The following is a 15631-nucleotide window of genomic DNA, read 5'->3' as shown; positions in this document are numbered from 1 at the left end:
CAGTATTTAATAGTTCCATTCTGAATCATGCTTGAAAATTACTTAGAATGGCTGACAAATGAAACCCTTCCAAAATTAGAAGAGAAGGAAGGGAAGTACGGCTAAACTAAAAGATATAGTGAACAAATTTTTCTTATATTTTGAAATAATGCATTGACCTTTAGCATCAATGAATGCTGAGTTTTATTACCAAATAACTGAATTAAAAAATATTTTTAACTTATAGAATCTGTGAGCTAATACCTGCCCTTATGATACTTAGCTAAAAGTCAAACACAAGTTAGTGGATGGCATTGCAACAGGAGAGAGAAGAAAGTTAGAAACAGAGGACTGTCCTTTGCTCAGGGGGTGGGGAGGAACAGGAAGAAAACTGAGGTAAGAGAACGTTTATCTGTCTTTCAGGATGGAAGTGGATGGTCAAGAATAGTCATTTCAGGACGGGGTGGGGCCCAGGGATGGGAGACTAAGGGTGGGGGACGTGGGAGTCAGGCATGTACCCTAATCCTCCAGTGCCCTTGGCTCCCAGGCATTAGCCTAGGTACGTCTATGCCACTTGGATGGACCAGGGCATCCTTTTTTCTGCCATCTCTGCCTCCTCTGCCCAGGACACCTAAGTCTGCCCAGGACAGCTAGCGGCCATCCTTCCATCCCCTGCCTGGCCCCCTGCTCCCCTGAACAGCCCGAAGAGGTAGGAGGCTGAGAGCGAGTTAGGGAACAAACAGGAAGCTATGGGCTCTTATTCCTTTAGTTATTCATGACCGGATGGATGGAGGAATGAATGAATGAATGAATGAGCTTATGAACATTTATTCATTTATACTGAGAGTAAGCTGCCGTGGGAGAGACTAGAAAGATCGGGAGTGGTGAAGGTCACGGCAATTCCTACCAACTAACTGTTCGTGGCTGCCTGAAGATGGCTGTTGATAAAGGTATGAGTGTGCTGGGCTCGGTGAGAAAGATGCCAAGACGAATTACGAGGGGCTGCCGAGGGCATGGAAGGGGAGAGTGGCCACCCAGGCAGCCAACGTGCATCCCTGGTTTAGGAAGCAGCATTTGAGCTGGGACTTGAAGGTCAGGAGGAGCTGGGTGCTCTGGAAAAGGGGACCGTGCGGGGACAGGGTGGCCACACTTGGGGAGGCCTGTTACAGTGCAGAAGCCGGAAAGTGAGAGATTCCCCCTAAAAATGGCTGAGGCTGGCGTTGGCCAAACTCAGGTGGGTGAGCAGGTGAAGAGGCTGCAGGTTAGGGGGCTGGCCATGGAGGGCATTGCTTTCTCAAATTATTGATTCTTTTTGTGTTGTCCATTCCCTAGCACCAATCCCTACTTGTTTTCCAAGCTTTTCCAAGTCTCCGTGTCTCAGTGGACCCTCAATAAAGATTTGATAGAGAATCATGTAGCTGGTGCTCATGAAGAATCGTTGTGGGCCCTGGGAACAAACACCTCTCTCCAGTTCAGAAGTGTCTGAACCAATTAAGTGATCTCAGGAGCCAGAAGCAAGTCACAGGCCAACTAGTGATCCATGAATCATACGAAGTTGTTTCTTCACATGACATCATTTTCTAGACACAGAATTCTCCAAACTCCAGGTGAAAGGGCTTATAACCAAGGTAACCACCGTCATGTCATCAGGATAATTTAAGACGTAAATCAAGACATGGTTACGCAAAACAAAACCACAAGTATGTTTTCCCCTTTCATTGGTTTTTGCTGATAACCCTCCTTGTGCTTTAAGAGCTGTGACACTGCTAACACCGACTTAGCGTCGGGTATTATTTTTGAAAGATAGGCTTGTGGAGCTGTTTGAAGAACAATCATCCTCTTCAAAAGGAAGCTGGGTGCAAAGGAGATACTTTTCCCTACTTAGGTGGTGCCCAACCCTGTCATTTCTGCAGAAACCACTTGATTTGGTTGTAAGTTTTTTTCTTCTTAAATACTCACATATAAAATTCCAAAAGCCAATAAAAAGGTCACCTCCCTCAAGTCCTGAGAGCACAGTGGCTTTCAGGAGATCATGTAGAATTAACCCCACCCAAGCTCCATCCTCTTTCACACATTTTATAGACGATAAACTATGACCAAAAAAAAAGCAATAATGAGAAAGTGCTATTTTGACCAGGAATCAGAAGGCCTGTTTATGTAGAAGTAATTATGGAGAGACCTGCACAGCCTCAAAAATCATTCTGGCTGCTACTTCTCCTCAGGCGAACATGAATTTGGCCCACTTGCTGGCAACTCTCTACGAGTGCTTTACATGGCTGAGCACCAGATTAAGACAGAAAAAGCAGTGTCAACTTTTTGCAAATTAATACCACTTAGTTGATGACACGCTTTTTTTTCTTCTTTCCATGCCTAGATGTTTAGTGCTGGAGAAAAGAAAGATAAAAAAAGCAGAGATGGGCACTGCTTTAACTCCTTATAGGAGAGCTCGGATCCGCCTTTTTGGTTTCATGACACAACGAAAAAATTGATCTCCTTCACTTTGGCCAGTGCTGTTCTTCCAAGAACTGCTGCTGCTTTTCACACAGCAGCAAACATCACCTTCCTGATGTTAGCAACTGAAAAACAGGTCTGTCCCCTGGCAGCGTCACGAGATGTGGCAGCTGCCAAACTGAGGTTCCGCCTCCCTCCTCCCCACACCCCCAAATACTTGTGTTCTCTCTGTGTGTGCAACCAGTGGGAAGAAAATTAACCCGTAGAAAAGAAAGAGAACAATACAAACGAACCATAGAGCCAAACTTTTAGACACGGAAATTACTTAAAATCTTTGAAAAAATAAGTTGAGGTCTTCTGGAGGAAAAACACATCAGTTCTTTGGAAAATATCCCCAAGCCCACCTCCTCCTTTCAGTTGGACTGAGAACTGATAGAGAATTTACACCTCAGTGAATCTGTGTAGTTGCGGCAAAACCACAGACCTTGGAGAACAGATTCAAATTCATTGTTCTACCCAATAAGGCAGGAGCCACCATCAGCATGGGGCAAAACAGTCTCCATTTAGGGCCCGACTGAGCTACCTCATGGTTATAAAATAATTCAAAGACCAGCTGCTAGACCTGGTGGCGGTCTAAATAAAGAGGCAGGAAAGAAAAAGAAAAAGCATCCCAGGATAAAGGTGGTCCATGAACGGGCTTTGTGGTTTTAGAGTTTGGGAGGATTCTGTGAAGCCCCTTAAATAGTACATATGCATATATTCATTTTTCTGGAGAGAGGGTCTATAACTTTCAGAAAATTCTCAGAGATCCCTGACCACCCCCTTCCCATAATACAGCAAATAATCCCCGGAACCAGAGGAAGCCCTCACCATCAGCAGAAAAGTTCCCTGTAACTACGTAATAAAACAGAGGATGTTCTACCTTCGCAGAAAAAAGTTATAATATTACAACTGGTGGGCTATTCACGCTCAAGCAGTGGTGCAGCAATAAATCTCTATAATGATTTTAAATTGTAAAACCATCCTCCTGGTTCCATAAATATATCCTATGCAGTGTTTATAAAAGGGGTTTCTCATAAAAAGCATCAAAGGACAGCCACTGCCTCATTAATTTGGCCCAGAATCAACAAGCTACACTCAATAAATATTAATTAATCAACGATTAACTAAACAATTTTGTTTGTTGTCCTGAAATTTATAAGAGCTTTTTTTAGGGGGAAATTTGAGGCCTAGGTCGCTTTAAAGAAAAAACCCAAACCCAGAAATCTGAGGGAATGCCTTGCCTTCAGCCAGTCCTGTGGTCAATGTTGGCATTGTCTTCAGGGGTCAATGCGGGGATTTGAGGTCTAATCCCATTGTGAGAAGCCTGAATGCAAAAGGGCATGGGGCACATATAAACCAAGAGAGAGCCCCAGGGGAACAATCCACAAACCCAACATGTGGACTGACTCAAAACCCAGCCTGTAAAGAGGCTTATCAGGAGGAAATGCTCGAGCTGAACTTTTCCCACGTTAGCGTCCCTCTTTCCTTAACGGCACGTGACACTTGTCCCCAGATACTGCACAGAGACCAGGCCTTTTTGCTCAGAAGGGAGAAACCAGCAGAGTCACTTACCTGATGCAGGTGGCTGCTCACTGGAAGGGCCTCCAGAGCCAGGACCTCCCCTCGTGGAGCTGGGAAGCCGTGCATCAGCCCCATCCATGGGCTGGCCTCCCGCCTCTGCCCCACCAGCTGCTTCGGGAGGAAGGCCCATGCCATAGGCGCTCTGGGGCAAGGGTCCACTTTGGGGGCAACCCATCAGGGGTTCCCGGTCCTCCCCAGCAGGGCTCCTGCAGCCGGCACAGCCATCTGCAGAGTTGGAGCTGGCTGCCCAGTGGGGCCAATTGCCACCCTCCACTTCTCTTTGCAAGTACTTTTCGGAGGAAATAGGAATCCAGTCAGTCCTGCACAGAGGCTCAGCGAAGTGGCAGCTTTCGGAATCCACCAAGCTCTCTGTCCCAGTGAAGCACTGGCTTAGACTGTCATTCTCTCCCACCTCCAGGGGTTCAGGGAAAGGCGGTGTGGATGTGCTTCCAGGCTGAGTGAAGAATAATATAGAGTCTGGGGTCCGGGGGGGCCTGTCCACGTATTCGTCTTCCGTGGGAATCTGCCTGAAGGGGTCCCCCTCAATCTCGCTGACCAGGGTGAGCATCCCGGCATCTTCTCCCGGCACACAGGGACCGCCACCTGCACACGCACCTCCACTGTCAGGACAGCACATATCTTCAGAAAACATCTTCTGTTCCAGAGTCAGCAGTAAGACACCCTCACAGATTTCACGCTGACTAGGGGCTTCCACACGAGTGCAGCTAAGATTGCTGCCTGAGGACTCCTGCTGATTTAAATTCAGAAGGCAGAGCATTAACCCAGCGATGTTAGAACATGGGTCTGCTAAACGTGGCTGAAAATGGTGCTTATAGTAATTATTTCCACCATAACAAGTACAGATGGAATACTCACTATGTCGCTTTATTTGGGTTATTTAAGATTAGGGGGTGGGGAGAACCCTCAGATAGAGTACAACCAGAATCAGATGAATCTAACTGCATTTCCAATGGGATAGCACGTTTACACTGAAGCAAGGGGGAGAGCTGACCCAAATAACTTTAGAACACAGGATTTTGTCTATACCCTCAATCTAAATTTTTTAAAAACCCTGTAAATAAATATTGAACTCTGGTTAGTAGCTTTGCTTTTTGCTGTGGTACGGCTTAGTGATTCTGAAACTACTTTCTGTGTATTCTGGAACTGAGTAAATATACTGAGAATAATCGGAGCTGGGTTTCTTACTGTTGGAGAAGGGAAGATTCAAATACAGCTAAAGAAAGACTACAATAAATCCTGTAGTGTTGGGACCAGAATTGGAGAAATCAGTATGAGCTCAAGGTTTACAATTTGTATGTCTTTAGGGACTTCCCTGGTGGCACAGTGGTTAAGAATCCGCCTGCCAATGCAGTGGACACAGGTTTAAGCCCTGGTCCGGGAAGATCCCACATGCCACAGAGCAGCTAAGCCCGTGCGCCACAACTACTGAGGTCGCAAGCCACAACTACTGACGGCCACGTGCCTAGAGCCCGTGCTCCGCAACAAGAGAAGCCACCACAATGAGAAGCCCGAGCACCGCAACGAAGAGTAGCCCCCGCTCGCCGAAACTAGAGAAAGCTTGCGTGCAGCAACAAAGACCCAACACAGACAAAAATAAAAAAAAATTTTAAATGTATATATCTTTATACTTAAGAACCTAGACCTAAAGGATATAGTGGGATAATTAATGAAATTTTAAGATCAAATGTAAATTATTGATATATAATAGTGTTGTACCACTACTAAATCTTTTGATTTTGATAAAGGTACTATGGATATATAAGAGAATGTCCTTGTTCTTAAGAAATTCACATGAGTATTTAAGGGTAGAGGAACATGATGTCTGCCACACACTCCAAAATGGTTCAAGAGGGCTTCCCTGGTAGCACAGTGGTTAAGAATCCACCTGCCAATGCAGGGGACACAGGTTTGAGCCCTGGTCTGGGAAGATCCCACATGCCAGGGAGCAAGTAAGTCCATGCGCCACAGCTACTGAGACTGTGCTCTAGAGCCCGTGAGCCACAGCTACTGAAGCCCACACGCGTGGGCTTTGTGCTCCGCAACAAGAGAATCCACTGCAGTGAGAAGGCTGCACACCGCAACGAAGAGTAGCCCCCGCTAGCCACAACTAGAGAAAGCCGCGTGCAGCAACAAAGACCCAACGCAGCCAAAAAATAAATAAATTAAATAAATAAACTTTAAAAAAATGGTTCAAGAGAAAAAATATACATATGCATATACAAACGTACAGATAGCAAAGAATAAAGCAATGTGAAAATATAAACAATTGGTGGATCTGAGTATAGGGCAGGTGGAAGTTTTTTGTACTATCTCACTGCTTTCCTAGAGTTCTGAAGTTATACCAAAATTAAAAGCCACCAAAATAACTACAGAGTACAGGAATGTGACTGCTCTTCCCTCCTAGGAATCTGTCCTAGGCAATAGAGATTGGCACTAAACTAATAATATAAATAATACATGGGCAGAGAGATGACAGAAATGGAATGAAATACAAAGAAAACAGCATTTAGGATGAGCACTGACTTGGGCTTTGGGTTACTCTGTGGGGATCAATCCTGGGATTTGAGGTTCCATCCTCTCAACGAAGTACCCATTCACAATTTGACTCAATATTTGACTAATAATAGTTATATCAGCCAATTTTTTTTTTTTTTTTGGCCTCGTACACTCGGCTTTGTGGGATCTTAGTTCCCCGACCAGGGATGGAACCCGGGCCCTGACAGTGAAAGCGCCGAGTCCTAACCACTGGACCATCAGGGAATTCCCCCAAATTGTTAACAGTACTTAAAGGAGGCACTTAAGACTTTTAAATTTACCTTATTTCCACTTAGGCGGCCGCAAGCTTCATTGACCCAGTGCCACAAATTAGCTAGAAAAACAAAGTAAGGATAAGCGCTTCATATTATTATTTCCTATTTCTAATTCAGCATTATTGACCACTATGTCAGATCAATATTGTCTTTAAACAAAATCGTCTGCAAATCTGAGAGTGAAACATTGAAAAGAAAACCAACCAATTTAAAGACTATGAAGGCATCTTCCTCCTCCTATCAAAAACAGAACTTTTTGATCTATGTAAAGCCAAATCTGATGCCCTAATGTTCCACTGAATACCTTCAGGCACATCTGACGGCTGTCAGAGCTGCTGTTTTGACTACAGACATTCTCATGCCCTCAGCAATTTTTCTTTGACTATTAGGGACCCTGTTAGGTATTGTAGGGGAACAAAGGTGACGTGGGTCTAGGGGACTTAGCACAAATATATGTATGATAAAAGTAAAGTGCATGCCAGAATGCTCTGTCAGGCCCCACTGAATTCCAGCGGGCCCCGAATCCTTTTCCCCTACACCCTGCTGCTTCTCAGAAGAAAGAAGAATATGTTCTGTGGCATGTACAAAGTATATCTTCCTTAACTTTTTAAAACAGAACTGATGAAACTTAAAAGGTCAAATCTATGAATTAAAAAAATCTATGAATGTATATAATACAAAGATAAAATTTTATCCCACATCCACTGAATATCTGATGTTGGATTCACTATAAAGACTAAAGCTAAGAGGTTGTCCATTTTCCACTGGAAGATAATGACGTCATCATAATAGGTAATGATGCCTCTTATGTGACCTCGCCTGGTCTATTTAACCTCTCTGAGCCTCAGTTTCCACATCATAAAATGGGGGAAATAATAATGCCTCCCTCTCAGTGCTGTTGTGGAGACTCAGGACACGTAAAATATGTACAGCAGTGTTGGCACATGATAAATATTTAACATGTCAGTTACGACTACCATCATCATTATTATTCGTGCTTATTTTCTATCACTTTAAACTTATATAAAAATAAAGATACTCCAAATAGAAGGAAAGTTGCAGCTCTTTCCTTTTAGGGATCAGGAGTAGACAATTACAGATGATACTAAAAATAACATTTGTACACAGAGGTGGTAATTACTCCTAACTACTATGATAATCTCTCTCCTGGTTGATTGCAAAAGCCCTCCTTACTGGTGGGTCTGCATCCACTCTTTCTGTACCCCCCCACATTTGTTTTAATTACTAAAATAGCCAAATACGAAAACCACAGGGTTGTTCTGCCTCCCTCTGCTCAGGATGGGAGCACATTTCTTAGCAGTTTCATGTCACACTGGTTCTGACTTTCTGTTCCAGCTGCGCTAACCTTCCAATCCCCCCAACTTGCTCTGCTCCCTCCAATCATGCAATTCTCTTTGCATGGAATGCTTTTGATTCTCCTTAGCTCCCCTTGGGCTAGTTCATTGCAACTTGTCTTTCAGATCTCAGGTCCCCTGACTCCGCCCTGGGAGGCCCTGGCTGACCCTGAGGCTGGACAGGCAACTCTGTCACCCCTGGAGCTCTTGCACCTCCCTTTCCACACTCAGCCTCATTCTACGGGCCAATCCCTGCCTTGCTCACAGAGAAGCTTCTTCCATGAGGGCACTGGCTCTGTTTGTGTTGCTCAAGGTTTTGAGACCCCAGTGTCTGTCCAGTCCCTGGTAGCCAAAAAACATGTGTTGAATGAAGGGATGAAAAGAAAGCTGACAGTCACACATCCCGACTCAGTGATGGGCGGGCCCATTGCCTTTGCCATTGGTAAGATATGGCCAAAAGAGATTATCACAGAGAAAAAAACTAAAGAATAAAACACTGGGAGTCTGTTTATCTCCTGAAAACATGGCTATATGAGTGAGCAATCCATCAGCATCTCTGAACATGTATTATTCAAATCCCCAGTTCTGATGTTGGGGAGGTGAAGTTGCATTAAATAACAATATTCAATAATGATAGACTTTTAAAAAAGTTAATTCCAACTTTTCCTCTTCAAATACTCTCTGCTTAACACTGGCATCGTCAGTCACCATCTTCCCTCTTTAATCTTTTGATTGCCCAGTGTTACATTAGACAATGGAATGTTAATGGAAATAGTAAGGTGTGCAGGATTTCATGAAGTCTATGGATGTGACTGTGAGAGAACTGATGGAATCACAGCAAAGCAAAGGTGGACAGAACAAGTGAGCAACTGAAAATGGGAAAGGATGGTGCGACCACAGGTGCTTCAAAAGACAATGATGTGCACTAGGTTTAGGAAACGTAGTGAAGCCTTGGACAGTTTCTTAAAAATTATACTTTGTAGCTTTGTAGTATAGAAGTCAAACAGGATGTGATGTTAAAAGACACTATCAAACAATTTTTTTTTTGGTGGAAAAACTATTCCCAATAAACAAGACAACACTTGATTATTCATTCTAAGAATGAGCACCTGCATTTTACTGAATATAAGACCGCTTATTTTCAGAATTTTAAATTCACCTATCAGGGTAACACCCCAGTCAAAGCTTTCCATCTGTCATTTACCTGAACATTTTGTCTCTGTTTTAATTAAGTAATTAATTAAATTTAAGTAATTAAAAATGTTTGTGTTCTAGGATAAATGCAACCTCTGTATATCTGACAGTATATAATCTATACAACAGTCATTGGTTTCCTGCACCTAGAATATTTTTGTTTGCATATACATAAACAGGCACGATGGATTTTTGTTCATTTGTTTGTTTTGCCAGAGAACAATGAATTAGGTATAAAGCGTGTGTCACCTTAGTTTAAACAGATCACCAGAGGCAGTCGGAGGGCAATATACGCCTCTTCAAAGCATACGCCTAGAAATGTATCTATTGGCTTTAAGATTCATTTTCAAAACCCACCATAGACACAATACCTGTTAGTGCTTTCCCTTTTTTCCTATAGTAAACACCAAAGATGACAGCAGCAACTAATGCCACAGATATGAAGAGAAGCAGAATAATTAAACTGGGCAAGTAAATCTGGGGTTCTGTGTTGGAAGAAAATGAGAAAAATGGCATTAAAGATGGTTTATTTTTACTTTCTCCATTTAAAAACATAACCCTGGGCTTCCCTGGTGGCGCAGTGGTTGAGAGTCCGCCTGCCGATGCAGGGGACACGGGTTCGTGCCCTGGTCCGGGAAGATCCCACATGCCGCGGAGCGGCTAGGCCCGTGAGCCATGGCCGCTGAGCCTGCGCGTCCGGAGCCTGTGCTCCGCAACGGGAGAGGCTGCAACAGTGAGAGGCCCGCGTAACCCAAAAAAAACCAAAACCAAAACCAAAACCCATAACCCTTTCAATCAAACCCCAGAATCAAGGGTGTTGGTGTGGAATAAGAACAATAGGAAGGTCCCCGGCCCTGACTGTAGAATTTGTCAGGAAGAGCTCCCGTTCAGAAGGGTGAAATCAACAATGCAGCCCGGTCCTGCCGGCTGCCATAGCTCTGAGGGGCCAGCCCAGGACCATATTTAAATGCTTCTACTTTAGAACAACTCTAATAGGGATGAGCACACCATCCATCATCTTTGTTTACCTACAGAACACTTCACTCTGTCTAGGTGGATGGGCCCTGGAGGCAAAAGGAAGCCCCTTATCAAATCTCTTTCCAAATAACAACATGGCACCAGGTTTTGCTGGTCATGAGAACAGAACCATAGCCATCCTGCAAAGTGTTTCAGGTACTTCATCTACAACACAGTGTGGACTCAACCATTTTTTTCATCCCCCCTTGATCACTTAAATGCTAGTACCTTTATATTATAAGCTCTTGGTTTACATGACCTGGTTTCCGGACTCTTGCTTTTCCTCTCCTTCTTTTTTTTTTTTTTTTGGCTGCATTGCTGCTGCACACGGGCTTTCTCTAGTTGTGGCAAGTGGGGGCTACTCTTCGTTGCGGTGTGTGGGTTTCTCATTGCCGTGGCTTCTCTTGTTGCAGAGCTTGGGCTCTAGGTGCACAGGCTTCAGTACTTGTGGCACACGGGCTCAGTAGCTGTGGCTCACAGGCTCTAGAGTGCAGGCTCAGTAGTTGTGGCACACGGGCTTAGTTGCTCCGTGGCATGTGGGATCTTCCCGGACCAGGGCTTGAACCCGTGTCCCCTGCATTGGCAGAAGGATTCTCAACCATTGCGCCACCAGGGAAGTCCTCTCCTTCTGTTTTTTTTAAGACAGTTTTTTATTCCCTCAGTTATTCTGAATGTCCTCTTAATAGTCTTTTTAAAATGCTGCTCTGACTGTGCAATTCCTTATCCAGAACGCTTTGATGTTCTCCCGTTTGCCAAAATGTCAAAGCTAAGGCCTTGATTTTCTTAGTCAACGTTCATCAACCCCATCGCTCTGTGGCCTAGGTTCTCTTGCCTCATTAGAAAGGTTTTCTTGCCACTTATGCCTCCTCTTGTGCTGTGATACCTGGACCCACCTTCACAGCATCTCGCTCACCTGGGTAAGCAGCTTCCGCCATTAACTGTCAACTTTCTGTCAATCACTGAAACTGTACTTGAGATTGATTTGATCCACAGGATGTTCCAGAAATAATGATGACTATCTTCTAATAAGTTGCTAACTCTGGCTGGTGACCAAAATCTCCCATAGGTACCCTACTGGGACCACTGTGACCACCACCATCCTATCACATTTGGGCATTTTAATTTATGTTTGCACCTCAGTTTTCTTTCTGGTTTTGGCATACACGAATAAATTACTAGTTATCCATTCCTTTTTTGGGCACATACGAATAAATTACTAGTTATCCATTCCACAGTAGAAAATTATCAAATAAACAACATATCTGGAATTAAAATACTAATAAAAATGAAATACTGAGCTGACCATGGATAGGACGAGATGAAAAGGGAGAAATGGACGCCTCTGGATATAGCATGTAATTCGGGAGAAATCTAGAAGAGCTGACTAGACTGGGGCACATCTACCCAACCAACCTGCTCTATTCAACATACCATTTGGTGGTTTTGTAGGTGGAAGAGAACTACAAACCACATCTGATTTATCGGTCCCGTGAAGTGCTTCTGTCTCTCCAAGAATGGTACAGCTGTGAAGGGAAAGGTAGGTAAGTGCTTTGGTTTTATATTCTTATTAAAGCTACAAAAGGTTCTATCCCTTTAGATTGCAAGCTCATTCAGGAGAGGAACCAGGTCTTTGTGGATGTTTGAATTGCCAGTGTCTAGCCACACATCATTAAGGTGGACAAAGCCAATAGTAACTACGGCCAGTGTTCTCTAAGAACTACTCTGAGAGCATGGTCCAAAAGAGAAAAGACTGATGGCTGCAGTAAAGAAGATTCCAAATTCAGTTACCATGGCTAAGTGATGAACTTTGGATGAATACCCTTTCGAAGTTGAAATCACAGAAAATCTTTTCAAAATAAAACTTGGATAAGTGGATCAGAAAATAAATATTTTACGAGAATTCATTTATTGGGAACTAAAAGAATCATGAGATTAATTATGAGTATTCAACAACAAGCATGCCATGAAAGGACTCAGGAATTTCACTCTGGATATACTCACATAAGTGTGAGATAGTATATAGAAAAGACGATTCATTGCAAACTTAGTTACTACTCCAAAAGACTGCAAACCACTTAAATGACTATCAATAGAGAGCTTATTAAATAAATTATGGTACATCTCTATGATGACATACTATGTAGCTATAAAAAGCCACAAAGATCTAAGTGAACTAATATGGAATGAGCTTCCTTCAGGATATATTATGCGGAAAAAAAAAACCCAAGTGTGTAAACATTTATTTAAACAGGAGGCTTCTCTTTGCACATACACCACACACACACACACACACATCTTTGTACAAGTAAACCAGTGATGCTGGGAAGCTGGGAAAAGTGGGACTGGTGAGTGATAATAAGCATCGTTAAGTAATTTGCAACTAAATAAGGTTAGAAAAAGGGAAAAAGCAGCTGCAACTATAAGTCAAAGCTTCAGTCAGACTGAATCTAACAAGCAATACACAGCTCCTGTCACACATCAGGGAGAAGATTGGCTGCACTGGTTTATGGCCCTCATGCCCAACTGACAGGCTTTTTCTGTTGTGAACCTGGCTTCCAGAGGAAGCCTCATCAAACGGAATCAGTCTGTTTTCAAAACAGATGAGACAGCAGAGGCTGAGTTGGGTTTAAAATCAACAAATCCTCTGGGTTCCTTCGTTGTCACTTACTTGGTCCAGGGTTTGCACTTTTCTGTGGAGGAAGAGGCGTCGGAGAAGTAGCCTGCGAGGCAGGGCTCGCACACCGTGTCCTTGTTGAGCTGCACTGTCAAAAAGACCAACGGACAAAAGAACACAAGACAAACGAGGACACTTAGAGATCGGCCAGGAGGATGGTCCAGAGGACCAGAGATCAGAAGCGCCCCGCCTGCCTCTTGCCTCCCCATTCCTGCCCTCACCACCTGCGGCCGGTGGCCGAAGTCCTCACAGACTTCAGAGGGCCCGAGACCCCACAGCAGGTGACAGCACTGTGTCCAGAGGGGAACTGGCTCACTGTCAGGGCGCCAACGCCAGATCTGAATTAGATCTAGCTCTCTGGTCCGGACCCTCTGCCAGTCAAAGCCACCGTCCTGGTCACCGATCCTTTGTTTCCTGGCCAGGGAGCCTGCTATCTGTTTTGTTTTAATCAAGCACCTGCCTGTTCTCCCGTCTCTCCTTTGGGGCTTACACCAGGCTTTGGGTACAGAGAATGGCAGCCCATTTACCGCTTTTAAAGGAAACTTCTTGTCTTGACCCTTTCTGATCAATACTCTCACCAGTCTAAGTATCGGAGTGTTGACAAAACAAAACAAAGAGAAAAGAAAAAAACGAACCAACCTACAATATAGGTCTCTTTTCCCTAAACCAAGGGTTGGTAGTAACAGTTTTCTATAAAGAGCCATACGATAAATATCTTAGGCTTTGCAGGCCCTCTGGTCTCTGCAAATTACTTGTAGTGTGAAAGAAGTCACAGATAATGTGTTAAAAATAAATGGATGGGGCTGTGTCCCAATAACATCCTATTTACACAAACAAAAGTGGTGGGATGGATTTTGGACCCCTGCCTTAAGCCATAGCACTGAAAGCAGGAATTGATCCTGGTTAGTAAGCTGTCTTCACCTCTCATATTCCACATGAACTACATTATCAAAATAGGAAATGTCTCAGATTTCCTATGTCTATTACCTTTACTGCAATTGACACATGATGACCCTTTGGTAATTCCAGTAAAGACGGACACTGGCTACCATGTGATATCATAATAAGCAACTGGCTTGTGCCAAAACCACAAATCACTCTTGAAATTAGTAGCACTTCTGTGGTTTATTTTCATGAATAAAACCCTAAAATAAGGAATTACATTTTCTTTGTCCAAAGTCAAGTGGGAAGTACATGGGCAAGGGTGTGACAACAGATATGGGGTATTTGGGATCAGGTTCAGTTGTTCTGAGTTCAAATATACTGCAAGGCAGGGGTAAAATTTTCAGTCATCCACGTCACCCCCTCTACCCTCCACCTATTGCTGAAGAATGCACCATTTCCAAAGGAGCAAAGCAGAGAGGACATTGAGCAGAGAAAAAAAAAAAAAAGCAGAAAGGGACCAGCACCTTTTTATTTTTTTGTTTTTTTTTTACCAGCACCTTTTTTCATGCAGCTAACAAACTTTTGGAAAGGCTCTGGGTCTTGCCTATATCTCAACCAGAATTCAGAAGGGAGCAGGCTGTCATAGGGAGATTTATTTTAGTAATTAAAAAATCGTCAGACTTCTTCCCACGAGAAAGCCTGTCTGGTTTAATTGAAGGACTGACTGTGCCAGACTCTGTGATGGACATTTTCCTCCATACGAAATGAAATGAATAATATTTTAAATTCTCCCAACCCTGTGTTTTACTTTTATAATTATAATATAGCAAAATATAATATATTCAGCTTTTGGACCAACTGTGTATAATAATAACTGTAGTAACAACTCAGTCCAGGAGAAACGTTTTTATGCTTAGAACCCTGAGTCACAAGAAATTTTTAAAAATAAAAATTTCAAATAGGTGCATTTTTTTTTCATGTGAAAGAGTATGAAAAGGTGATTAGCATAAACTTCCCCGAGCCTAAAAATACATTATGATAAAACTCTGTGGGGAAGGTGAAATGGATACAAATCAAAGGAGAGAAAAGAACTATATAAACTTTCCAACAGTTAAAGACGATCAGTGCATTTTTAAATGGATGATGATGGCTATTCAGTTGCTATCCCATGTTTTGATTCCGCTGAATATTTTAGAAAGTGTAACTTACTGCTGTTCCAATTCCCTGGAAACTAAGTCCTTAAGCAACTCTTTCAATTTGTAATAAAAATATATAGCTGTCTATTTAAAATGTTGGCAGGAGGTACACGGCTTTTCAAAATTCTCCTAAGAGGGTGCACATGTTTAAAAAAAAAGTTTGGGGACCCCTGCATGATCCGGTTCCCCCCTTAGTGGGCATGGGAAGGTTCAAAAGGAGGAGCCTTGAGAAGAGCGCGTGGGCCGAGCTCTCACATTCCCCCGGAGGCGCACAACCTGCAGTCCGTTCCCAGGGAACCCTCAGCCTCCTCCAGCGCCCCCTGGTCCTGAAGAGTGTCATGACTCAGGGAAGCCGTCTGAGAGGCCGCTTTGGCCTGGGGGTACTTGCACGGCTTTGGGAGCGCCGCCAGACGCGGGACCCCGGCT

General features: G+C 43.6%; 1 protein-coding gene across 6 annotated transcripts in view; it reads right to left on the bottom strand.

Moving 5' to 3' along the window:
- TNFRSF11A (TNF receptor superfamily member 11a) overlaps positions 1–15631 on the bottom strand; it is a 78391-nt gene that overhangs the window by 30807 nt on the left and 31953 nt on the right. Inside the window, exons 5-9 of one of the 6 annotated variants that reach the window (XM_089895280.1) lie at positions 13119–13212; positions 11882–11973; positions 9805–9918; positions 6891–6943; positions 4045–4804 (exon numbers count right to left, since the gene is read on the bottom strand). In XM_089895280.1, coding sequence (XP_089751406.1) covers positions 4045–4804; positions 6891–6943; positions 9805–9918; positions 11882–11973; positions 13119–13212 — 1113 coding nt within the window. Of the gene's footprint in view, positions 1–4044; positions 4805–6890; positions 6944–9804; positions 9919–11881; positions 11974–13118; positions 15608–15631 lie in introns of those variants that run through there. The other 5 variants (XM_022584328.3, XM_089895277.1, XM_030762005.2 and 2 more) reach the window with 5 other exon arrangements.

This window comes from Delphinapterus leucas, chromosome 14 (assembly GCF_059928025.1).
Source record: "Delphinapterus leucas isolate spDelLeu-1000000601 "Yukka" chromosome 14, BTC_Dleu_Yukka2, whole genome shotgun sequence".
Classification (NCBI taxonomy): domain Eukaryota; kingdom Metazoa; phylum Chordata; class Mammalia; order Artiodactyla; family Monodontidae; genus Delphinapterus; species Delphinapterus leucas.
Note: the sequence above shows the minus strand (reverse complement) of the source record. Positions and strands in the feature narration are given on the sequence as shown.